General features: G+C 37.6%; 5 protein-coding genes and 1 pseudogene across 7 annotated transcripts; 3 read left to right on the forward strand and 3 right to left on the reverse strand.

The window, feature by feature from the left end:
* Window positions 1-299: 299 nt before the first annotated feature.
* On the reverse strand, window positions 300-1966 carry LOC125207259 (annotated as a pseudogene).
* Window positions 1967-3285: 1319 nt separating this feature from the next.
* Window positions 3286-5301, forward strand: LOC125208304 (phosphoglucan phosphatase LSF2, chloroplastic). The gene is made up of 4 exons (XM_048107888.1): window positions 3286-3584; window positions 4296-4501; window positions 4601-4771; window positions 4860-5301. Exons 1-4 carry the CDS (start codon window positions 3326-3328, stop codon window positions 5061-5063), a joined length of 840 nt encoding a protein of 279 aa, XP_047963845.1. The 5' UTR covers window positions 3286-3325; the 3' UTR covers window positions 5064-5301.
* A 1956-nt stretch (window positions 5302-7257) lies between these two features.
* On the forward strand, window positions 7258-11462 carry LOC125202684 (alpha-galactosidase 3-like). Of its 2 annotated transcripts, XR_007173151.1 has the most exons (16): window positions 7258-7582; window positions 7926-7984; window positions 8616-8672; window positions 8764-8798; window positions 8903-9006; window positions 9112-9184; window positions 9328-9386; window positions 9458-9523; window positions 9628-9711; window positions 9918-9982; window positions 10076-10158; window positions 10342-10432; window positions 10520-10578; window positions 10704-10844; window positions 10992-11162; window positions 11263-11462. XR_007173151.1 is itself a non-coding variant. In XM_048101133.1 (15 exons), the coding sequence occupies exons 1-15, from the start codon at window positions 7371-7373 to the stop codon at window positions 11097-11099; spliced, it is 1296 nt and encodes a 431-aa protein (XP_047957090.1). In that variant the 5' UTR covers window positions 7258-7370; the 3' UTR covers window positions 11100-11462. The 2 variants fall into 2 exon arrangements, 1 of the variants encoding a protein (XP_047957090.1); XM_048101133.1 differs by having other exon boundaries at window positions 10992-11462.
* Window positions 11463-11521: 59 nt separating this feature from the next.
* Window positions 11522-14256, reverse strand: LOC125202685 (NPL4-like protein 1). The gene is made up of 2 exons (XM_048101134.1): window positions 13037-14256; window positions 11522-11907 (listed from the first exon to the last, which is right to left on the reverse strand). The coding sequence occupies exons 1-2, from the start codon at window positions 14015-14017 to the stop codon at window positions 11653-11655; spliced, it is 1236 nt and encodes a 411-aa protein (XP_047957091.1). The 5' UTR covers window positions 14018-14256; the 3' UTR covers window positions 11522-11652.
* A 2637-nt stretch (window positions 14257-16893) lies between these two features.
* On the forward strand, window positions 16894-19563 carry LOC125207640 (tRNA (guanine(26)-N(2))-dimethyltransferase). Of its 2 annotated transcripts, none has more exons than XM_048107069.1 (6): window positions 16894-17481; window positions 17924-18124; window positions 18205-18298; window positions 18434-18634; window positions 18749-18811; window positions 19065-19563. In XM_048107069.1, the coding sequence occupies exons 1-6, from the start codon at window positions 16913-16915 to the stop codon at window positions 19200-19202; spliced, it is 1266 nt and encodes a 421-aa protein (XP_047963026.1). In that variant the 5' UTR covers window positions 16894-16912; the 3' UTR covers window positions 19203-19563. The 2 variants fall into 2 exon arrangements, with proteins under 2 accessions (XP_047963026.1, XP_047963034.1); XM_048107077.1 differs by having other exon boundaries at window positions 18434-18687; window positions 19065-19206.
* Window positions 19564-19757: 194 nt separating this feature from the next.
* LOC125201871 (superoxide dismutase [Mn], mitochondrial-like) lies at window positions 19758-22272 on the reverse strand. Its single transcript, XM_048100158.1, has 6 exons — window positions 21916-22272; window positions 21317-21363; window positions 21111-21236; window positions 20935-20991; window positions 20339-20416; window positions 19758-20032 (listed from the first exon to the last, which is right to left on the reverse strand). The coding sequence occupies exons 1-6, from the start codon at window positions 22193-22195 to the stop codon at window positions 19940-19942; spliced, it is 681 nt and encodes a 226-aa protein (XP_047956115.1). The 5' UTR covers window positions 22196-22272; the 3' UTR covers window positions 19758-19939.
* Between the last annotated feature and the right edge of the window lie 719 nt (window positions 22273-22991).

Raw genomic sequence — 22991 nt, forward strand, 5'->3', positions numbered from 1 at the left:
GAGAACCCAGTCTGTAATGCTTAAGTTGACCAAATTGAAATGGTAAGATGATTGATCTGAAATACAGATAAGAATTCAGAAATGGGAAAATAAGAAAGAACTTTTTCAGCTTTCACCGAGAGAGCAAGAGATATTTTTTGGATTTTTAAATTAAATATGTTTGCTGAATGTAATAACAATTTGCCTCTCTGAGATGTGTTCCAATGGTGATAAATTTGTGTTTATCTACTATAAATTGAGGTTGACAAAACAGATTATTTTTGTAAAAGGAGAGCAAGACTAATTTTAAGCAGCACTGAACAACATTTATCAAACCACCTCTTCTTTAACCCCGGCATTATCGGTATTTGCCTTTCCGCCCCAAAATCTTTGCAAGAATTCCAAAATCCAATCCCCCAAATGCAACACTATATAAGTCCCAATCCCTCGATCAAACCATAGGGAATCGAATACGTCAACGGCATCAACATCAACGTCACGAACGCCGGAATGGCCTGCCCCATATCCCCCCACTCCACCTCCGCCGCCGCCCTCATCATCATCACCCCCACCACTATCAGCGGCGGCCCCACCGCCCACGCTGGTATCGACGCCAGCAGCGGCGTGAAGAAGAACGCCACCATGAAGTACCCCGCCACCGTCAGCGCCGTCAGCCCCGTCCTCCCCCCCTCCCTTATCCCCGCCGACGACTCCACGAACGCCGTCACCGGCGACGTCCCCAGCACCGACCCCACCACGGTCGCCGCCGCGTCCGACACGAACGCCATGTACTCCCCCTCGAACCCGCCGCGCCCTTCCCCGAACCCGGCGAAGCTCGCTAACGAGTGTAGCATCCCGGTGGTGGAGAGAATGTCGACGTACAAGAACGTCGCCAGCGCCTCCCAGAAACGGCGCTGGAGGCACTCTTGAAATTCAGAGCTCCAGCGGTGCTCTGAATTCCATGAAAGTCAACTACTTTTTTAAAGTAGTCAAAGCTGATGTCACCGGTTTCCGTGCTTGGAAACACAGTGACACTGGTGTTTCTGAGCCAGGAAACCGCTGTGACAAAGATGATCCCGTAGATCATAGCTCCCTTGATGTTTTTCTTCATGCAATAGGCGATGATGATGAATCCGGCGACGGCGAGCCAGAGGGTGGCGCTCTGCATGCGGCCGTGGAGGCAGAGGATGTCGCCGGAGACGGCGCCACCGGGGATTAAAGCGACGGTGCCGTTGGCTAGGGTTTCGACGGGGGCGACCGCGACCTTGTCGGCGGCGGCGCAGCCGCCGAGGGTGACCAATGTGGAGGGGCTGAAGGCGGCGAGGCCGATGCCGGGGTTGCTCTGCAAGCCGATGAAGGCGAGTAAAAGGCCGATGCCGGCGGAGGAGGAGATTCGGACGGGTTTGGGGATGAGTTTAGCGAGTTTGGAGCGGAGGCCGAGGGCGGAGAGGAAGAGGAAGATGAGGCCTTCGATGAAGACGGCGGCTAAGGCGGATTGGTAGGAGAGGGAGCCGGAGCCGTGGAAGCCGACGACGGTGTAGGAGAAGTAGGCGTTGGCGCCCATGCCGGGGGCGAGGGCGAGGGGGAGGTTGGCGAGGAGGCCCATGATGGCGGAGCCGATGAGGGAGGAGGCGGCGGTGGCGACGATGAGGTCTTTGCGGGTTTTGTCGAGGCAGGCGGCGTAGCCGGGGTTGATGGGGTGGAATTTGCAGGAGGGGTCGGGGGGATTGGATTTGGGGCCGAGGGGGGTGCAGTCGGAGATGGAGCAGGTACCGCCGGAGTCGGAGAGGATGGCGGCGTTGACGGCGAGGATGTAGGCCATGGTGATGAATGTGGCGGTGCCGGCGCGGAGCTCGGTGGTGAAGGAGGTGCGGCGCTCGGTGAGCTTGAAGTGCTTGCCCACGCGGGATTTGGCGACGTAGATGTTGAGGCGGCTGATTCGGGAGGAAGGCGGCGGCGGCGGTGGTGGGCCGGATTCGAGTTCCATTGTTGAGTGTGGGTTTTTGGAGGATCTTGAAACCCTTTATATTGAATATGGAGTATCTTTTATAGCTATTTGCTAGCTGGCTTAATTTTAATGTAAATTTGAGTATATACAAGTGATAAAAAAATGAAAAGAAAATTTATTAATGTATTAATCATGTTATTAGTAGATGGCTATAATTTTAAATGTTAGTAAAAATTTTACTTAAATTATAGTAATTTTTGATCGACGTCTGAACTTTTAAAACTTGTTAATTTAATCATAACTTTTATATATTTCTCGATTGTTCTAAATCTACACAATTAAAATTTTGATGGAATTTTTTGTGACTTTTGTACTTTTCGTCGTTATAAAGTCGCTAGTTACAAAAGAATCATATGAAATATATCATCATAATATAGAACAATGCTAAATTTATAAGGAGTTAATAAAAAATTATGATTTAAAAAAATTATCTAAAAAAAATGAATTGTTAATAATGAACATATGAAAGTGTAGTATACTGGTAGTGGTGTTTATTGTGATTCGTCTTTACTCTTTACCGTCCAAACCAAATTCATCCCCTCTTATACCCTATGACTTTTTTCTCATATGACTTTAATTGATTCATCATTTAATTCATCTCCTCTTTTCTCATAGGACTGTTTTTTATCCATCATTAAAATTTAGTTTCCTCTTTTAGTCATTATTTACCTGTACATCAATGTCATATAGTTGACCTAATATGTTATTGAATCCATTTGAACAGAATGAGCTGGAGCTCCATATGAAAATAATCCGACCCAGTCACCCAACTTTCAATACAAGCTACTACGGTTAGGGATTTGAGTTAATTCTTTAATCGAATAATCAACTAATTAGTTTGATTATTAATTTTTTAATCGACTAATTATTCGATTATTAACCGAACAAATGATTAACCATCACAAGACTGAGTGACTGATGTTAGTGACCCAACTAATTTTTAGCCGATCAATTATGGGTCAAATTGAAGTATTTTTCAACTATTAGCCCTTAAATACATAGTCAATCATCATTATATAATACTAGTCGAAATTAGCTATGTTTCAAAGATAAATAGTATAGTAATCCCCAATAGATTAAACCACCTAATGCAATGATGTTTTTTTATGAATTTATTTTATTAGAATAATGTCTCACAATAGAATATGCATTTGTATACACCCATAAATATAAATTTCACGTTTTTCACGTCACTTGTGATAAATAAAAAAAATAAAAATAAAAATAAAAATCCTACACTAAAAAAGTGGTTGTAGAAAGCTATAAATAACGAAAAAAATCTGATTACAAAAAACAAAAAATTGACAGCAATCTTTTGAGAGAGAGAAGAAGAGAAAAATGGAAGCTGTTGGCAGGACCCCATTCACCTTCTCTTCACAGCTGCTTTCACCTCCTTCCCAATTGCAGAAAACTGCCGTCTTCTTCTCTTCTTCTCCAAAGCAAATCGCAAAGGATTCCTTCAAATCTCACAGGATTTGTTGCAAGCTTCCCGAGAATGAGGTTGGAGCGGCGCAAGGGTTTTCGACTAAAACGGATGAGTACAACATCGCCATGAAGAAGCTGATGATGAACCCTTACGAGTATCATCACGAATTCGGTCAGTCACATTAATTCATTTTCAATCTTGATAAAAGAGGAATCTTGAACATGTTTGTGTGATTTTGCTATTTTGCTTCCATTTTAGCTGTTTTGTTCCAATTGGATTGCATTTTAGGGGTTTTCTTTTGGTTGAACTATCTCCTATTCAAAAACAAGAAACATATGAGAATCTGGTGGGGCAAAGTGGTTTGTTTGTGTTGGAAAGTTTTACTCTTTTTAAACTATTCTGTTATAATAGATCGTAAAGTAGCTTTTACTCATAGTTTTCTGGGCTTAATTGACTTAAATCACATGACTTGATGCTAGAAAAGTGGATCTAAATGATGTCAACTGACTATTATACTCTTCTGTCCTCGAAAAATAGAGACTTTGGGGACGGAAAGTAAATGAAGTAGCGTTAGAGGATAGTGGGAGCCACATCATTATTAGAAGTAAACTAATTTTGGTAGATGGACTAAAATTGCAAGGGGTTCTGCACTATTCTAGGTGGTTTCTTTGTTTATTGTTTTACTATGTGCAAAACTGTGTTACATTGAGCACTATTGTGTGTTTGATTCAAGAATGAGGTTTGAGGTTGGATGCATCATACATACTGTTTTTTTTTTATGGCACTGTTGAATCTTGGTGTCTTGTTAAACGGAGCAATGTGTTTCGATTTTTTTTATAATGCTAAGATGTGTAGAAGCTGATCGGAGTGTTGTGGCTTTAGGCATGAACTATACTCTGATAACTGAGGATCTTATTGTTGGATCCCAACCTCAAAAGGTTGAAGACATCGATCATCTGAGGGAGGAAGAGAATGTGGCGTATATTCTCAACTTGCAGCAGGATAGTGATGTTGCATACTGGGGAATTGATCTTCGATCTATTATAAAAAGATGTGAAGAAGTTGGAATCCGGCACATGAGAAGGCCTGTAAGCTAATCTGGTTCTAATTTGCTCGTCTTCTTTCAAGGCATCCGATCCTCTTCGTTTATGATGAGATGAATAATGCAGTGTATCGCATGATTTCAGGCAAAAGATTTCGATCCAGATTCTTTAAGAAATGGACTGCCAAAAGCTGTGTCCTCGTTGGAATGGGCGATTTCAGAGGGCAAGGGACGAGTGTATGTTCACTGCACTGCTGGTTTGGGGAGGGCACCAGCCGTTGCAATTGCTTATATGTTCTGGTTCTGCAATATGGATGTAAGTAAGGCAGAAGAAATTCTACGCCTTTCTTGTATAGTTTTTTGGAACGGTTTCTGATTGATTCATTCGCGTGCCTTTGGAGCAGCTAGACACAGCATACAAGGCGCTGACTTCAAAGAGGCCGTGTGGACCTAACAGACGGGCTATTCGTGGAGCAACATATGATCTTGCCAAGAACGACCCTTGGAAGGAGCCTCTCGATAGTTTACCTGAATATGCTTTTGAGGACATTGCAGACTGGGAAAGACAACTGATCCAGGATCGTGTTCGTGCACTTCGTGGAACTTGAGAGTTGTCGGGTATCCAGCGGAAGATTGCACCGAGACGTAACACTAGTATATTGTAGACATTCCATGTGAAAATGATATACACACGTTTATTTAAAATCTTGTTTTACAGCAATTCTGCAGATTTAAGGATGCTGAATTTGAACCTATGCTCTCTTTATTTTTCACACTTTAGAAATACATTTTCCATAAAAGCAATACAGCAAGACTTTTATTTGTCTTTGTTGTAGCAAATACTCACTGATAGTCTTATTCGATTTCTGCTCACTATCTCTAAGTAGTTTGATTCGTTTCTTTGCATAATAATGACAATAATAAGGCATAAAGAATATAATATTTTTACATCCGCTTTTCCTAATTTTAATCAGTATATTCACATGCCACCTAAGTAATAAAGAAGAATTATGATATTGATAATTCATTACTAATATAAATAAACAAGGGTTTATATATAAATTATTTATTCATAGTGGGTCCGATTCGTCCTTTCTCCATTTTTGTCACCAAGTCTTGTATTATTGGTTTTAAAGATTATTTAAATGGTTGTATAAGTTAGTTTGCTCGTTATAATGGGCCAATTCGTATTGGCCATTAACTATGCTTTTGTTATTTGTGAAAGAATATCATATTGATTATAAGTGTGTAGCTAGAGTATATCCATTTAATAATTCAATGATATAGTATTATGTAGCTAGAGTATATCCATTAAATAATTCAATGATATATTAGATGACCAAGGCAGGCATTTCAAATAGAGTTATCATTTTAACTTTTACAAAATAATAAAGTTTATAAACATTCTCATATTATTATTGGACACGTTAACTTGCATATCTAATCCAATTGTCATCATTTTCAATCAAAAATATCAAAATAGAGGAATTCTTTTTAATGGTCTAGTCATGAAATGGGTTTTCTGAAGCTAAATGCGATAAGTTTGAATAATAATAATTTAAAAGAAGGTTATAATTAATTACTTTATTTTAAATACTAGAGCTTATTATTTAGCTTTTACAAAATACTAAAGCAACCAAATATTCAGATAAATTGCCAAAAACATGATTAAATTTATTCTTTTTCTAGTCAATTCTGCAATTAAAAAATGGCTGATCATATTATAACCTTTTCCATTTTCTCAATCATTCTATGATCAAAAAATTCGATGCATTGTGTGTCTTTATTTTTTAATCCTATATCATACTACTCTGTCTTACTTTGTCTTCAACAATTTAAAAAAATAATCCAAATAGAAACTATAAATAAAAAAAATGAAGACACATAGATCATACTTTTTTTTAGCTATGAGACCATTGTAAAATGATCAAACTTATAATTAAAACTAACTAAATTGTACTCCATATATCATGTAATTCCAATATCCAATCCTAATGTCATCATCTTCTTCTATTAATCAGTAGAGACAGACAAGTCAAGTCCTTTTTGGAATGATTTATCCAATCCAAATGTCATTATTTTCCACAATAACAATAGTCATTCTTGTGTAGGAAGACAATTTTATTTTTTCGTTTTGCTCTCATACAATATAACAAAACATAAAGTTTAGCCCTCGAAATCGTTTTTTAATTAAAGTTAATAATCGATTGTAATTTATAGTGTACGTGTCACTTGTATAAGAATGAGCTAGAAGCCTTGATTGGTCACATGTATTATTTCGTCTACGCAATAAACTCTTTCGATTAAACATGTAATCATAATTCACTAAATTTCCACTTAACCTTACCTCTTTGGAGTTTCACCAATCCCAATCACAAAAAGAATAGTATAATTCTTATAAAGAATATTTCAAATACATCATACTCCTATTTGTTTAGAACCCTTAAGTTTACATTGATGATGCTAATTAAAAAACTTAATTTTAGATTTAATTAAGAAAAGCAACAATTATTTATTGAATAAAAAACCAACCTTTTTTAGTACTAGAGTATAAACAGCTAGCATTAAAATAAAATAAATAAAATATAAATCGTGTTCACAACCGGGTTATCTGGAGACCACTATCCACAAATAAAAAAAATGAAAATATAAAATCAAATTAGCATACACATGGACTCTACAATCAACCACTTTATCCAAAGTAACAATGAAATTTCTAATTGTAACAAGCTTTGAGTTAGAAATGGGGTCCAACAATTATACAGTGTTTGCTTATATTAGCATGGATATAAGTATTAGTACTCACATCTTGATTTTCCGACGCTTTCTCTCTCTAAGAGACAGTTTCTTCTCATTTCTAGATAGAGGAATCGAGGGGGAGAGAGAAAATCAGATAAAGATTCTTGCTTGATTGAATGGCTAAGCTTGCCAATTATTATTCCATGGCTGTGGGGATCCTTGTAGCAGTTGTTTGTGCAAATTTGATTTCAGTGGCACTAAGTGTAAGGGTGCTGCCTCTGCATCCTTACTTGAAAGGTCAAGACAAGCCCATTAGTAACATTTATGACACATCAAACTATGGGATTCTGCAGCTGAACAATGGTTTGGGCATAACTCCACAGATGGGGTAACATTATTTTGGCCTTTTTTATTGTTATTATCAATGGTTTGCTGTTAATTTATTGTTTTTTTTATGATTCTCTAGTTTAATGGGGTGGTTGGGAATTTGAGGTTGGGGGAAGTCTTCTGGCTGTTGTATTTGCTTATTGAAAAGCTTTGATCTTTCTGTTTGCAAGTTTAAATCTTGATCCCTAAGTACTAATGTTTTTACCCTTTTAGATTTTCTTTGCCTTTTGAGGTTGTTTAAAATCGAAATTATGGATTGATTTGACGCATAAGTTTCATCCAAATAATGTTAGAGTTGAGGCAATATATATCTGATTTATTTATTTACTACTTTGTTGGAGCAGATGGAATAGCTGGAACTTTTTTGCTTGTGATATCAATGAAAAGGTTATCAAAGAAACAGGTACTGCTTTCTCTTGCTGCAGTTGTGATGCTATCAATGTTGAGAATGTTTTGATTTTTTCTATGATAGAAGCTAGTTTCTGTGAGATGAATGAGTATTAAAATGTGGCTGTTTGTTTTATACGTAATTCAATAGCGAAAAGATATCTTTTATTCGAGGGAGCATAGGTTAGGTTTTTGCATACCGCGAGTTCTGATCTCATTTAGATATAGTATGGTATCTATATGCTCGAACTGCTTGGTTGATATTTTACATTTGTTTGAAAACAATAGTTTCGACTTGCTTGTACCTTGGGGGCATGTGTAACTGTTTTTTCGACTTGATATCTGTGACCATGTCTCAGATTATCCTTGAATTCCCCTTCCAAATCAAAGTAAATCATCTTTTCATTTTAGAATTTGCTTGCATGAATGATGATTTGCCATAGGCTGCAAAATATTCCCTGAGAAACTCGAAAACTTTGTATGGAATTCACCTTCCACTCTGCCCTGTTGTATCATGAAATATTATCTAGCTTTCCCGAGTTGCTTATTCTTTCTTTTTTTAAAATTATATTTCAATTTTCTCTTCGAATCCAACTGTCTTGAAATTTCCGATGAAGATACTAATGTGGCCTTGCATGTTTTGACAGCTGATGCACTTGTTACAACTGGATTGGCCAAGTTAGGTTATGATTACGTAAACATCGGTAAGTTATTTCCCCGATTTATTTTCATCTTACAGCTGTTTGCTCAGCTACCCTTCCTTGAGAATTAACTTTCTACGATAATGAAATGCAGATGATTGCTGGTCTGAAATGGCACGGGACTCTAAGGTAATAAAGCATCTCGGAAACTATGTCCATTATAATGGTTTTATACTTTAGGCATATTGATCACCTTGAGTTCCTACTTACATGAATGCCCGGGAAATACGCAGGGTCAGCTAGTTCCCGATGAAAAAACTTTTCCATCTGGCATAAAAGCTCTTGCCGATTATGTGCACTCAAAGGGCCTGAAGCTAGGTATCTACTCGGATGCAGGGTGGGTCTATTTCTCTATCACCTGGCTTTCGTTATTAAAAGTGTTTCTTTCATACTGTAAGATGCCACTGTTTCTCATTGTCTTCAAAAAATGAATATTCCACAGGGCTTTCACCTGTCAAGTACGACCTGGATCCATTTTTCATGAATCTGATGATGCCAAACTCTTTGCGTCTTGGGTGAGTTTAGGTGTTTAGTCTTCAGTAACTTCCTTCCATCTCAATGCTGCTGCTGTTTTCATGACTTGTGGATGCTTTTATTTAGTTTGTTGTGTATGACGTTGATTACTTGACATGTGACTTCATATTTGTTTGCCATCTAGGGTGTTGATTACTTGAAGTATGACAATTGTTTCAATCTGGGCATTCCTCCAAAAAAAAGGTGAGTCTCTATATATAGTTTTATATGCTTGCATCATTATGTTCGGAGTAATTGTATATCTATGATTTCAGGTATCCACCAATGCGCGATGCCCTCAACGAAACTGGTCGCTCGATATTCTACTCGCTTTGTGAATGGTAGTCTTATAACCTTTAACACTCCTATTTCCTGCTCCTACACATTATTAACTTTGATTTGCATACTAATATAGAATTGGCTTTGTCAAAAAACAAAATACCAGGGGTGTGGATGACCCAGCCTTATGGGCTGGCACAGTCGGAAACAGTTGGCGGACAACTGACGACATCAATGATTCATGGGCAAGGTTTTGAACTCTCCCTTCACTCTTACCACCTCATGTGTTGAAAATCAACTATTCTTTCTGAATGTACCTAAAGAGTTCTCAGTATTCTATGATTCTTCTCGTTTGAGGCCGACTGTATTTATTTCCATGTTAAAAGTATTATTCACTTGCTTCACATTCACATGTTAAAATAAGACGATGTACTAATGTTTGCCTATTTGGCTTAGCATGACAACAATCGCTGATCTCAACGATAAGTGGGCAGCTTATGCCGGACCTGGTGGATGGAATGGTAAAACTGTGATCTTGTTATGTACATTGGAGCCAAGATTTGACAATGAAATAAGCATAGTAATTCTTTGTATATTTCTACTCATGTTGGCAGACCCCGATATGTTGGAAGTTGGAAACGGTGGCATGACTAACGAGGAGTATCGAGCACATTTCAGCATCTGGGCTCTGATGAAGGTTCTTTGTTTTTCTCTAATGTTTTGAGCCATTTTAGGCCAAAATGAAGCCTTATTTTTTCTAGTCCCTGGCCTACTAAATGTGCCATCTTTTTACGAAAAACGATCTCACAGCGTGCAGCCTTCTGCACAAAATAATTACTACTACTCATTTATCTTACATTTACAAATTTAATTTTCTCAGGCTCCGCTTTTGATAGGATGTGATGTTAGAAATATCACTTCAGAGACATTAGAAATTCTTAGTAACGAGGAGGTTATTGCTGTTAACCAAGGTACGAAGTTTCTTTGCTGCTGTGCTGCCCCTATTGTGTGTGCGCTTTGTGTTAATAGTAAGTTTTTTATTCTATTTCTGCGTGCAGATTCACTAGGAGTTCAAGGAAGGAAAGTATATGCATATGGACCCGATAATTCTTATCAGGTATCCGATTGTTAATCATTCTTTCCTTCCAATAAGCAGAAAAGTTTGTGATCTAGTGCCTTGATATGCCTTGCAACCGCGGATATTCAAGAACGCATGGCATTGACAAGCTAGTTTGGTTTCAGGTGTGGGCAGGCCCACTCTCTGGTCAGCGTTTAGCTGTCGTTCTATGGAATAGAGGTTCAAAAGCTTCGTCTATCACAGTTAAATGGGATGTACTTGGACTCGAGTCTTCTATCAGTGTTTCTGTTCGAGACTTATGGAAGGTGGGTAGATATAATCTGAGTTTGGACATTTCACCATTGCCAGTTAGTTGTCTTCGATATATAATTGAACTAGTTCTTCATTTTTTAGAGGTTGATGAGTTTTCTTATAAATATACTGAAGCTCTTATTAACATATATTTGTTGCAGAAAGAGTATGTATCAGAGAACAGCAGGGCCTCTTTCAGTGCTCGAGTCGATGCTCACTCTTCTGAGATGTACATTTTCACCCCATCAACGACCTATTCGTCTAGTTAATCGCTTGCTGCTTTGAGAATCGTGGTACATCAATTCTAGCAGTTGTCTGTGTTGAAGAATAAGGTACTGTTTGGTTGTCGGTTTTGTGCCGGATGCTGTGGATATCGGTTGTTGCAAGAGTTACCTGTTTGTGTTAATTTGTTGTTATTCCATGAATAAGCAGGTAGAGTTAGAAGATGGATTTGCAGTTTTCTTCCCCATGTAGTGTGTGTATTATGCATGATCAATTGAATCTTTGTGGTCTGTTTCTGTACAAGATTCTGTATTTCCTTTTATAAGGCCACACTTGGGAAGTTGGGCCAAGATTCTGTACGAATGGTGTTTCATCTCTTAATTCCAATTCGAATGTAATTTTATAGTGAATTAGTGATGGAACAGCTGAATTTATTGCAATAAAACAAATGATCCCAATTTTCACCAGATAAAGTAAAAGAGAAATATCAATGATGAACTATATTCATAAATAACAACCAGACCACCAAAGGAAAGAAAGTAGTATAAACATAAGAGTTGAACTAGACGATGCACAGCTCGATTCAGATTTCAGAGCCATCTAAGAGGCAGCGGCCAGCGACTCAATCAATATCTGGTAACCTTCTGGCACTATGGACTGTGTCTGCACACACCCAGCTAATGCTGGGACATCAGAGTTCACGTCTAGAAACCTCGCGAGCAACAGCAGCAGATGAAAGTCTGAAATCCGTTTCACAAAGGGGAGATTCTTTGCCCGATCCAGATGGTTCTTCAACGCCCTCATTGTCACTGTGATGATCCTGTTCTCGATAGGAAATGTTGAAGAAAGTGGGCCCTGAGATTAACACAAGAGCTGTCATCAGTGTTTATAAATCAAGAAAACATGTCATAAATACTATTTTCACAAAGATTTTCCCAACAGTGTGTCACAAAACTGGAGATAATATAACTGAATTATCATGATTCATTTCTGTTAATAGTATTCTATTGTTAGGCCCTATTTTGGATCTATTGCTAAATTCACATGCATCAGCAGATCTAAAATGTAAAGAGCATTATCCAGAAATATGCTGTCAGCAGTAACCAAGGTGAGAATATGTCATATCAAGATTTGATGTACCAAACTCTTAAGTCAAAGAAATATAACAATGTCTCAAGTACCCTATACCAGAATCCTTGCACACAGTAACAAGCTAATACGTGTAGCAAGTCTGCGAAAGCAGCCAACAAGATAACACAACAGCATTCTGTGAAACAAAATTGCAAACCAACAGCCAAAAAGAGCTAGAAACAACAAGAATACTTAGCATAATTTGCTAAGTAGCTAGTGGGCACCATGTCAACATTGTTATCACATAGTTAGTGGGTGAATATAAAAACTTGCAGTGATGATTTGTAAGTATTGCAAGAATGATAATGTGTCAAAGTCGAAAGTTGTGCTCCAGTGAGAGAAAATCCTTTTGGTCAAAGAGAATAAACCACAACACCAATCTTCCAATTGTAATGTGAAAAAATTCACTAGATTGAAAAGCGTATTGGCGCAAGAAAGAAAATAACATTCATTTTGGTTGAGAGACAATAAACAAAAAACAGAATCATGTTTGAGAGTTATTTATCATGTCATTGTAGGGCTGAATTAGACTAAAAACAATATCTTTCTTTTGGAAAATATTCCCAAAACATGATCTCTAAGGATCAGTTAGAAGACTCATCCACAGGATTCAGTCTACCTATATAGTAGTTCAAACCAATAACACATACTCAAGTATTCGATCAAATAAGCTAGCTATCTAAAAGGACAGACAGTCACATTGTTTAAGCTACACGAGAAACTCACGCGGATGAAACCCCAAGACCATTAACATACAATTCACACCAGCAAACCAATCTTTAGCCAAAACAAAGTTTAATACCGAGAAACTGGCGCAATGTAGTATCAATAAATGAATAAAGAAAATGCTAACCTGGTGATCAGCAATCTTGACAACCACCATGAAGAAGTCATTGTCAACATCCTTGGTGTCCTTCCCTCCAACCACAACGTCCTTCGTCATCCTCGACAACTTGGGATCAATCTCCTCTTTGAGATCCCGCTCAAACCAACCCTCTTTAAACAACCTCACGCACATATCACTCATCTGAAAAGCCTCAAAATGCACAGCTGCTGACCCATCCTCACTCACCTCCAGCTTCACCACGGCAGTCACCCACTCCTTCAAATCCCCCTCCGCCTGCAGCTCCACCGCCTGCAAAACCTCCGAATTCGACATCGTGTAGTCCTTCTTATCTTGGCTAACCGTCTGGGTGAATATAAACCCCACCTTCCTCATCCCCAGCCCCAAAGCTATCGCCTCAACCAGGTTCTCCTCATCAGGGTCCCTCAAAAGGATCAAATTCTCCTCCGTCCCCTGCTGCGGCGGCTCATAGATGAAATCCACCTCCACCTTCCCCTCCTCCGACACCGTCCCGTACATAAAACCACCGCGCTTCACCGCAAAAGCCAAGCTTTCGTTCACGTATTGCTGGAAAGCATTCGCGGCATCGCGATCGAACGAGACGAGCTCGCAATGGGGGTTCTCCTGGTGCGTGATCCTCATCTGCTTGGCAATTAAATCGTCCATCGTCATCTTCTTCCCGAACGACCCCGAAGGGTGGAAGGCCGGCCCCGCCACCGTCCGCTCGCCCTCGTAGGCGAGATACACGATGGAGCCGTGGCCGATGTTGAGAGCGGCCAGCGCGGTGTTCGGGTCGATCATGTCGGTGAACCGGGTCAGATCGGTTTGGGATTTCGCAAGAAGCAAATTTTGATTGGTGGAGAGAATCTGGGCTTGCACGGGAACCCGGAGCTGGGATTCGATCCCGGACTTGAGCGCCGCGACGGTGGCGCGAGGGTTGTCGATTGAGACCCGCTCAAGACCGTCGCGGCTCCGGATTCTGATCATCATCTTTGCTGAACTGTGCAGGGAAGCGGTTTGGGTATTTTCACAAACAGTTGGTGCGTGTTGCGTTGGTGCAATAAATTAGTATCCTCTTCGGCAAGAAGTATGGATATATATAGGATACCAAGCAGTGAATTTGGGGAATTGAATAATTGGAGAGGAAGGAAAGAGTTTGGAGTGGGGAAGAAGAAGGAGACGAGATTTAGGAAAGATTTCTTCTTTTTCCAATTCCTTTTCCTTCTCGATTTTTCTGATGATTTTATGATTATATTATAAATTATAAACTGTTTTATCGATATACACTGCATTTAATTTGTATTTATTGTTTTATTTTTAATCAATCGAATTAAAGAAATATATGTTTTAATAAATTGAAAAATATAAATAAAATTAATGCAATTATGAGAAATTAGAAGAAAGAAAAGTGTTACATTGTTAACTCAATACTTAATAACTATAATTAAATAATACTCAATCCATCTCCGATTAAGAGTCACACTTTGATCGGGCACGAAGTTTTAAGAAATGTAAAGAAAAGTTGGTTGAAAAAGTTAGTGGAATGTGGGACTCATTTTTTGTAAAGGGAACATTTTTTTTTGTCCACTTAACTTTGCCAAAGTGTCATTTTAGGTCCGTGAACTTTGAAAATATCATTTTGAGGTCCATCAACTATGGGTTAATATCATTTGAAGTACTTTTTTACTATTTCCAAGTTTTTTCTGGACGAAAATACCCTCAATACCTTAAAGGGTATATATTCTTAATAAACTTACCATATACTCATATTCTTTTATAAATATCTTTACTATATATTTTTGATGAATTTTCTAAATATAATTTGACCTTCAATATTATCACTTAATTTTGTGAAATGCAAGAAAATATTCTTATTCAATTTTTTATTATTAAAGAAAAGTTTTTTATTCAACCTTCATTATTATCACTTAATTTTGTGACATGCAAGAAAATATCCTTATTCAATTTTTTATTATTAAAGAAAAGTTCTTTATTCAACTTTCAATATTATCACTTAATTTCGTGACATGCAAGAAAATATCCTTATTCATTTTTTTATTATTAAAGAAAGTTCTTTATTCAACCTTCAATATTATCACTTAATTTTGTGACATGCAAAAAAATATCCTTATTCAATTTTTTATTACTAAGAAAGTTCTTTATTTAATTTTAAAATTCTTTAATATAAAAAATTGAAGAAGCAATTTTACTTGCATGTCACAAAAATAAGTGATAATATTGAAAGTCAAATTATATTTAGAAAATTCGTCAAAAATATATTGTAAAGATATTTATAAAAAATATGGGTATATAATAAGTTTATTAAGAATATATACCCTTTAAGGTATCGAGGGTATTTTCGTCCAGAAAAAACTTGAAAATAGTAAAAAAGTACTTCAAATGATATTAACCCATAGTTGATGGACCTCAAATGATATTTTCAAAGGAGTAAAGGCCAAATGTAGTCCCTAACATATGGTCGTTTTATCAATTTAGTCCTTAACATTATCTTTTTGATTATTTGGTCCTTCACAAATAAACTCGAACTCGAATCGGTCTTCACTTAACAGAACCGTCAAAAAATAGACGATGACCGCAATTTGACTATATTAAATCACTAATGGTAATTAATTATACCTAATTATAATTATTATTTCCTATTAAATTACAAATTATTTATTTCATTTTGCAACTGATACTATCTTTTTTCCAATTTTGGTAATAGGAAAAGAATTATAATTAGGTATAATTAAGTACCATTAATAATTTAATATAGTCAAATTGCTGTCATCATCTATTTTTTGACGGTTCTGTTAAGTGAGGAACGATTCGGGTCCGAGTTTATTTGTGAGGGATCAAATAATCAAAAAGATAATGTTAAGGACCAAATTGATAAAACGGTCATATGTTAGGAACCACATTTGGCCTTTACTCTTTTCAAAGTTCACGGACCTAAAATGATACTTTGGCAAAGTTTGTGGACCAAAAAAGATGTTGCCTTTGTGGACCAAAAAAGATGTTGCCTCTTTTTTGTATTGGTTTTATAATAAAATGTGAGTGAATTGAGTTAGTGGAATATGAGACCTACTTGCTATTTTTGGTAAAAATGAAGTGTGACTCTTAATTGGGGACGAACTGAAATGGAGAAGTGTGACTCTTAATCGGGGACGGAAGGAGTAGCCTTTAGATATTCAAATCAATGCCCTAAATCATCAGCTCCGAAATGTCAATATAATCAACATAAAACGTCTGTAAGGGTATTAAGGTCAATTTACAACAAATTAGTTGTAACTAACTTTTGAAAAATATCCCATAACTTTAAAACGCATATAACTTTCTCGATTTAAATTATTTATTTGCACAACATATATCAAATCAAAGATAATTTCATAAGGATTCTAACAAGATCTCACTTACGTATATTCCGATGTCAAAATTTTAAAAAAAAATTCAAAATTTTTTATTTTTTTTGTACAACAACAAATGTCAACATAGCATATAAAATATGTCAATATAATACATGTAGAATGTCATTCTTTAAGCAATATGTTGATACTCTCAAAGCATTATGTTGCTATTTTCAAAATACTATATTTACATTTTCATCAAAAACCTTAATTTAATAAATTTTTTATTTTTTTCTATTTAATTAATAAAAATAAAAATTATTTGTGATAATTTTAGACCACTAGATTTCTAAAATTTTAGGTTCTTTCAATTAGTTATAGACATTTGATCACTTAAACTACCCAAATGACATAATTTGCCGAATGTTTTACTTTTATATAAGACAAAAAAAATGCTTATTTGATGGAAAAATAAAAATAAAATCTTAAACAATGTTTGAAATAATATGCAATTCCAATTTTCCCCAATTATCACGCCATGTTATCTCTTCAGCTAAAATCCCCAATTATTTTCATCCCTCTCAATTTCAAAACCCTAAACCCTCCAAAAATCAAATGCTGCAAATCCGAAATCCAAACCGAGAGGGGCCACTCTTTCGACACCGGCGGCACCTTCTTCCGCCACGAGAGCGCCACCGGTCGAGACCTCGGCGTGCTTGCCGCCGCCGTTTACAAGAGAGACCACAATGCCCTCCGGGTGCTCGACGCAATGTGCGGCTGCGGAATCCGCTCCCTGCGCTACCTGGCGGAAGCTGACGCCGACTTCGTGCTGGCCAACGACGCGAATCCGGACTATGGAGAGCTTATTTCGGCCAATTTGGGGAATGCCGGAGTCGGAGGGGAGAGGTGGGAGGTGAAGCACCTGGACGCGAATCGGCTTCTGACGGAACGTTATTTGGAAAGGGATTATTTTGACTTGATTGATGTGGATTCTTTTGGAAGCGACTCCACTTTCTTGAGGTCTGCCATGTGTTCTGTCAAGCTGGATGGGCTTTTGTATCTCACTTGCACGGATGGATACTCCTCTGGTGGGCACCGTCCTCAGCAGTAAGTTTGGTGTTTAGATTGTTTATTGATATTGTTTATCGAAGAGCTCGACGTTGGTTGAATAGTTTAGAGTTTTACAGGTGAAGTTGTATAGGTTGTGTGAATGATGGCTGATCAAGGAAAATAAGATTGCATGTGATTGTTAAGGAACTTTCTCGGTGTTTCTATTCGTGGGGTGAAGGGTCAATTTACATGGCAATGCGGTATCTTTTTGCATTGGAATAGTGATAATTGGTATCTCATCTCGTGCGCATTGTGTTTGTTTGTGATAAAAGTTTAGTACTATTATTTATGGAGGGAGGTTGAGTTTTTACTACTTCTTCCACCTTTGTAAATGCAGATAAAGGGCATTTCTGGTTATTTATTGGTTTACTTTAGAGTGGCATTGTATTTCAGCTGGATCATGAAATCTCAACTTAAAAGATTATTTTTTATCCTCTAGTACCTTGGCTGCTTATGGAGCTTATGTGAAGCCAATGCCATATTCAAATGAGATTGGATTGAGAATGCTTATAGGTGGTGCTTTGCGTGAAGCTTCTGTGTTGGGCTATCATGTGGTTCCACTTTTCTCCTGCTACTCATACCATGGCCCTGTGTTTCGAGCAATGCTCCAACTTAGGCGTGGCAAGTTTCCCTTTAAGAGGTTTTGAGTTTTGTCAATCTTGTTTATTGGTTAGTGCTTTTTGTTTCAATGTGATATGTTACCTCTAGCTATTTTTGCAGGCATTATGGTTTCATCAGCTACTGTACTCAATGTGGGAATTCTCAGTCTATCTCATGGGATAAACTCGGTCAAATGAGATGCACTTGCGATGATGTATGCAGTTATAAACTTCCTCTAATTTGGTTTTGTAGTGTATGTATGGCATATCTTCTGCTGAGAAGTGTGCACACCCTGAATTTCAGCCTTGTTTGGTGGAATTTTTTTTGAAGTCCTTCGTTTTTTTTTCAGATTCCTGGCTCACTTGTTGTTTCAGGGCCCCTTTGGACTGGGCCTCTTCACAAGACTTCTTTTTTAACTGACATGGTGAACTTGGCTGAAAAGTGGGGCTGGATAGGAAATGGAACAGGAAAACGTATGGAAACTATGCTAAAGATTATGATTGATGAGAGTGATCCGTTGTTGCCATTTGGGTACATCAAACTGGATGAGGTATTCATGAAGTTTCTACCTAATTGTGGACTTTGGCCTCTCAAGAGTCAAGAGTATGTGCTATGCGACTTGTATGTCTCTTAAACAACATTCTGTTGATTGCTACTGCAACAGGTATCAAAACGAGCAAAGATGAACTCCTCTCGTTTGGACACTATTTTGAATGCTTTGCACAAGGTAGTACTAAACTCCTACAGTACCTGAAATGCTACTTTCATCATCAGTTGTCTAGTTCATCCAGATATAATTTGTGTTTCTAACTGAGGAGCATATCATAGAAATTAAAAGATGAACTCCTCTCGTTTGTACTATTTCCTCAAGAATATTGTCAGTGTAGTCAATCAACATGGATATTAGTTTTTTTTTAATATTTTTCTCCAATCAACTTTCACAACTGAATCACTGACATCTTAAATTTTGAGTGCGATAGGAAGGTTATGCCGCCAGTAGGTCACATATTGCCACCAACGCAATCAAGACAAACTGCTCTATGGTTGATTGTGTAAGGCTTGCAAAGGGACTTCGACAGGCTGCTGATGAAACGTTGCATAGTTGCATTGAAGCATAGCAATGTATTTTTTCGGATCGCATGGTTATTAAGAAACCAAATATGTTGGCTTCTAAAGACGCTCAAGAATGTAGCAGTCAACCACACACCAATGTGGCAGTTACATCCTCGACTATATGCCTAAGCTAAATGGCCTCGGAGATGGTATTAGTTGGAGTGCTGATCTTGAAGGGAACAGAGCATAATCTTGTTATGTTCCATTAATTTTTGGGGGTGACAGGGAGGAGAAATGCAAAATTGATTTTCGCTGCAAATTTCCTTTATCTACAAAATTACATTCAAATTTATTGCCATGAATTTCATTGTTACACGGTTAACAAAATTGGCGATGGCCATTGCATATTAATCCACTTTTCTGATAGTTATGTGTTGCCGTTCAATTACTCTATTGAAATTTACTCGTTATCTTGTGTTCAAGAAGTAACAAAATGCACTTTTGCTGAAGACAGGAAAGGAATTATAGGCAGCAAAGTGTTGAGAATCCAAAGTGAGACATTATTGTAATATAAATAGCTTCTTTAGCATATTCAAAACGAAACTTAAATGACTGAAAAGTGAAAACAAACAATGTTACTTCGCAACAGAATCTGAGAGTAGACATTATTGCTGAAACGTAAAATATACAATGTCAAACTGTGCTGGAACAAGTGAACATCATACTAACGAAAAAAAGGATCACCTCAGCATCAAGACTAAATTTATTACTCTCAAATTCAACAACTCAACAACTTCATTGATCATGCACTCTCTTTATCGAAAACTTCACTAGCATATTTCCAGTTTATAACTTTCCAGATATTCTTCAAGTAGTCAGGCCTCACGTTCTTGTACTGCAAAACGCAAAGCAATGAAATGACATCAGTGCCAAGATTTGTATAGCCTGTGAGATAAGAGACGGCTGGACTAGAAACCACAACATGGCAAGGGCAGAAAGAATCAACTAAGACGTATAAGTAGTTAAGAGAATAGTAGTAATAAAGAGCAGAAAAAAAATATTAGAAGCCTAGCTACTGTGTGGCCATTGTCGATTAGTAGCTGCGAACAGGCAGTAGAGTTTTGCACATTACTATTCTGCTAGTCAACATGTGAGGTTATTTAATATTAGTACAAATAGCAATTCAAATAAGAGGAAGCACCTGCAAATAGTATGCATGTTCCCAGACGTCAATACCAAGCAGAGGGACCAAACTAGCTCCTTTGGTAACCAGTGGATCCTGCAACAGAAGATAGGCGAGGCATCACCACAAGTTTGAAAAAGTCAGGAGTCATTAATTTATTGACTGATTTATACTAGTAAATTCTCACTGGCACATCTTATTCATAATCTAATTTAAGAACCTGACCAAAAACCTAAGATATCCAATGACTGTATCACGCCTTCACAATAAGAAAAGATGGAAACTTAGTTACTTAGGCCAAGGAATCTCAAAATCCTACATTCAATATCATCTGAGGTAAAATCTAAAAAACCGCAATAGTCCCATGCCCATGATAGTCGATACACAAATTCATAATAGTTACAACACCAAGTGACAAGGGCCTAAAGTCATCTGCTCACAAACTATGTATATAAACAAGAAATCACCAGACTTATATTTCAAACCAACAAAGTTCTGACAGGGCAAACATGTTAATTTCAAGTTCTAGGTAACTTTTATCTACAACTCGATAAACTTGAGAACTTAATGAAACAGAAGGGGTTGAGTGTAAAATCAAAAACCACTACACTTGCCTGATTTCCAGTGGTCTCAACTACCAGGCGCTTGAATTCTTTGTCCAAACCAAGCCACTGGAAATACCAATTGATTAGTTCAAGGAAAATGAATTAGCAAGAGATTACACCATTCAGAAGCATCACAACTATTTATGAGTTGAAACATGATGGTCATAGAAATGAGAAATCCATACCACCCATCCTGAACCCTGTACAGCAGCACCTTCTGCATTCATCTTCTGAATCAGAGCTTCAAAAGATCCAAAGTTGCTGTCGATGGCCTTATGCAAAGAACCATGAGGAGGTTCACCACCACCAGCCTGAAAGAGAGATTACCTAGTAAAAAATTCAACAATAACATAGAAATGCAAAACTATCAAACATTAGTTGGTGTACTTACACGAACAGGAGCGAGATTCTTCCAGAATATTGAGTGATTAACATGACCTATCATAAAAATAGAAAAAAAGGTTTTAGAGCTAGGAAGATTAGCTTGGCCACAACCACATATCTAGCATAAGTAGATAAAGAAGGCATTACATTCCCCGCCCAACTAAACAAAAACAAGGTTTTGTATACATGTGTCTAGGTGTATGCATGTGTTATCTTTAGCCCAAGATTTTGGTTAGAGAATGGAACTGAGAATTGAAATAATTAAAATTTGTATCCAATCCGTGCAAAAAGTAAGAACATACGTTACATAATTAGATGCTCAAATTACTGGTAACTACCATAACTCCTGAAATTAAGAAATTTGCTTAGGCTAACAATCAGAAAATTTGCAAATTGCAATCATTTTTCTTTTGGATTTTGAATGCTACCCCTAAAATTATGACTAGGTCAGATTGAAAAGCACGGATTAAAATGAATTGTCACCAAATAAATGTGAGAATCAAACCACATAAATGCGAAACCCTAAGCAAAAGGTTCAACTCAAGCAACCAAACATCAAGACTGAAAATTGAGAAATGGGAGTAATTGGAAATGAGGTAAACATACCTCCTCCGTTGAATTTGATAGCGCTCTGAAGCTTGACGACGGTGGAGGCGTCGCCCTTAGCGATGGCGGCGTCGAGCTGCTCAAGGGCCTTGTTGTAATTGGTGATGTAAGTTTGGTGGTGCTTCTGGTGGTGCAGCTGCATGATCTCGCCACTGATGGCGGGCTCCAGCTCGCCGTAATCGTAGGACAGATCGGGCAGCGAGAATGTCTTGAGGCCGCGAGAGGCGGCAGGAGCTGCCGCCCTCATGGGATTTCTAGCGATTAGGGTTCGGAGCGCCATTAGAGTATCAACTCACTCTTCTGGAAAAATGTAGAGAGAGAGAGAGAGATTTGATTTCAATTTTCAACCTTACACTAGAGAGCTTAAATCTTGAATATGTTAAAAAGGTATATTCGGTTTACTGAATTTCCAAAAATTACTGTAACCGTTTTAACTTCATTTGGAGAGAACCATTTTTTTAAAACTATTTCTGTCTCAGTGTATTTTTTAGGATTTTCTGAAAATGTTTCAACCTAACAATTTTAATGTTTGTTTGGCGTTGGCAAAGTTTAACTATGTTTGCAATTGGCTCGGTGGTTGCCGGCAAAGTTGGAGGTGGGGCAGAGAAGGGCCGAGTCGGTAGAGGGTCGGGGAAGGCTTCCGAGCATCATATGTGAAAAAATCAACTTGTATATCCATTTGGATAGTGACGAATATAAGATGATAACCACTTGTTGGAAGAGAAATCAAAGATGATCACTGCTTGTTGGAAGAGACGTCAATAACTACTTTATAACCTCACTAAATTTATAAATATGTGATCATCTTTTTGTTTTTCACTGAATGGTTATCATCTTGAATTTATCTAAGTAGGTTTTTTCAATATTGCTCCTAAAAGTAATCAAAAATAGAAGTACGTGTGATTTAGCTAAGAGAGAATTAAGAGATGTATGAGTAGATTGTTATTTTTTCTTTTCTAAGTTTCACCAAGATTGTACAAGTTGCTTTTTCAACCGGATTCAATCCTCAAATTCTCGGAAGCCGGAACATAATTATAGGGATTTAGGACTCAATTTTGAATTCTTGGATAAAGGAT

Source organism: Salvia hispanica, chromosome 1 (genome assembly GCF_023119035.1).
Source record: "Salvia hispanica cultivar TCC Black 2014 chromosome 1, UniMelb_Shisp_WGS_1.0, whole genome shotgun sequence".
NCBI lineage: Eukaryota > Viridiplantae > Streptophyta > Magnoliopsida > Lamiales > Lamiaceae > Salvia > Salvia hispanica.

What these genes read in the sequence shown, in the direction of transcription:
- LOC125202685 (XM_048101134.1), bottom strand. Translation starts at nt 14,017, where the DNA reads ATGATGATCAGAATCCGGAGCCGCGACGGTCTTGAGCGGGTCTCAATC. An exon ending in TCAAGATTGCTGATCACCAG is followed by an intron (nt 11,908 to 13,036) that starts GTTAGCATTTTC and finishes TGTTAATCTCAG; the next exon opens with GGCCCACTTTCTTCAACATT.
- LOC125207640 (XM_048107069.1), top strand. Translation starts at nt 16,913, where the DNA reads ATGTTATCTCTTCAGCTAAAATCCCCAATTATTTTCATCCCTCTCAAT. An exon ending in GGTGGGCACCGTCCTCAGCA is followed by an intron (nt 17,482 to 17,923) that starts GTAAGTTTGGTG and finishes TTTATCCTCTAG; the next exon opens with TACCTTGGCTGCTTATGGAG. An exon ending in TGAGATGCACTTGCGATGAT is followed by an intron (nt 18,299 to 18,433) that starts GTATGCAGTTAT and finishes TTTTTTTTTCAG; the next exon opens with ATTCCTGGCTCACTTGTTGT.
- LOC125202684 (XM_048101133.1), top strand. Translation starts at nt 7,371, where the DNA reads ATGGCTAAGCTTGCCAATTATTATTCCATGGCTGTGGGGATCCTTGTA. An exon ending in ATCAATGATTCATGGGCAAG is followed by an intron (nt 9,712 to 9,917) that starts GTTTTGAACTCT and finishes TATTTGGCTTAG; the next exon opens with CATGACAACAATCGCTGATC. An exon ending in GCATCTGGGCTCTGATGAAG is followed by an intron (nt 10,159 to 10,341) that starts GTTCTTTGTTTT and finishes TAATTTTCTCAG; the next exon opens with GCTCCGCTTTTGATAGGATG.
- LOC125201871 (XM_048100158.1), bottom strand. Translation starts at nt 22,195, where the DNA reads ATGGCGCTCCGAACCCTAATCGCTAGAAATCCCATGAGGGCGGCAGCT. An exon ending in TATCAAATTCAACGGAGGAG is followed by an intron (nt 21,364 to 21,915) that starts GTATGTTTACCT and finishes TTTTTATGATAG; the next exon opens with GTCATGTTAATCACTCAATA. An exon ending in AACATGCATACTATTTGCAG is followed by an intron (nt 20,033 to 20,338) that starts GTGCTTCCTCTT and finishes TGCGTTTTGCAG; the next exon opens with TACAAGAACGTGAGGCCTGA.
- LOC125208304 (XM_048107888.1), top strand. Translation starts at nt 3,326, where the DNA reads ATGGAAGCTGTTGGCAGGACCCCATTCACCTTCTCTTCACAGCTGCTT. An exon ending in CGAGTATCATCACGAATTCG is followed by an intron (nt 3,585 to 4,295) that starts GTCAGTCACATT and finishes TTGTGGCTTTAG; the next exon opens with GCATGAACTATACTCTGATA. An exon ending in TCTGGTTCTGCAATATGGAT is followed by an intron (nt 4,772 to 4,859) that starts GTAAGTAAGGCA and finishes CCTTTGGAGCAG; the next exon opens with CTAGACACAGCATACAAGGC.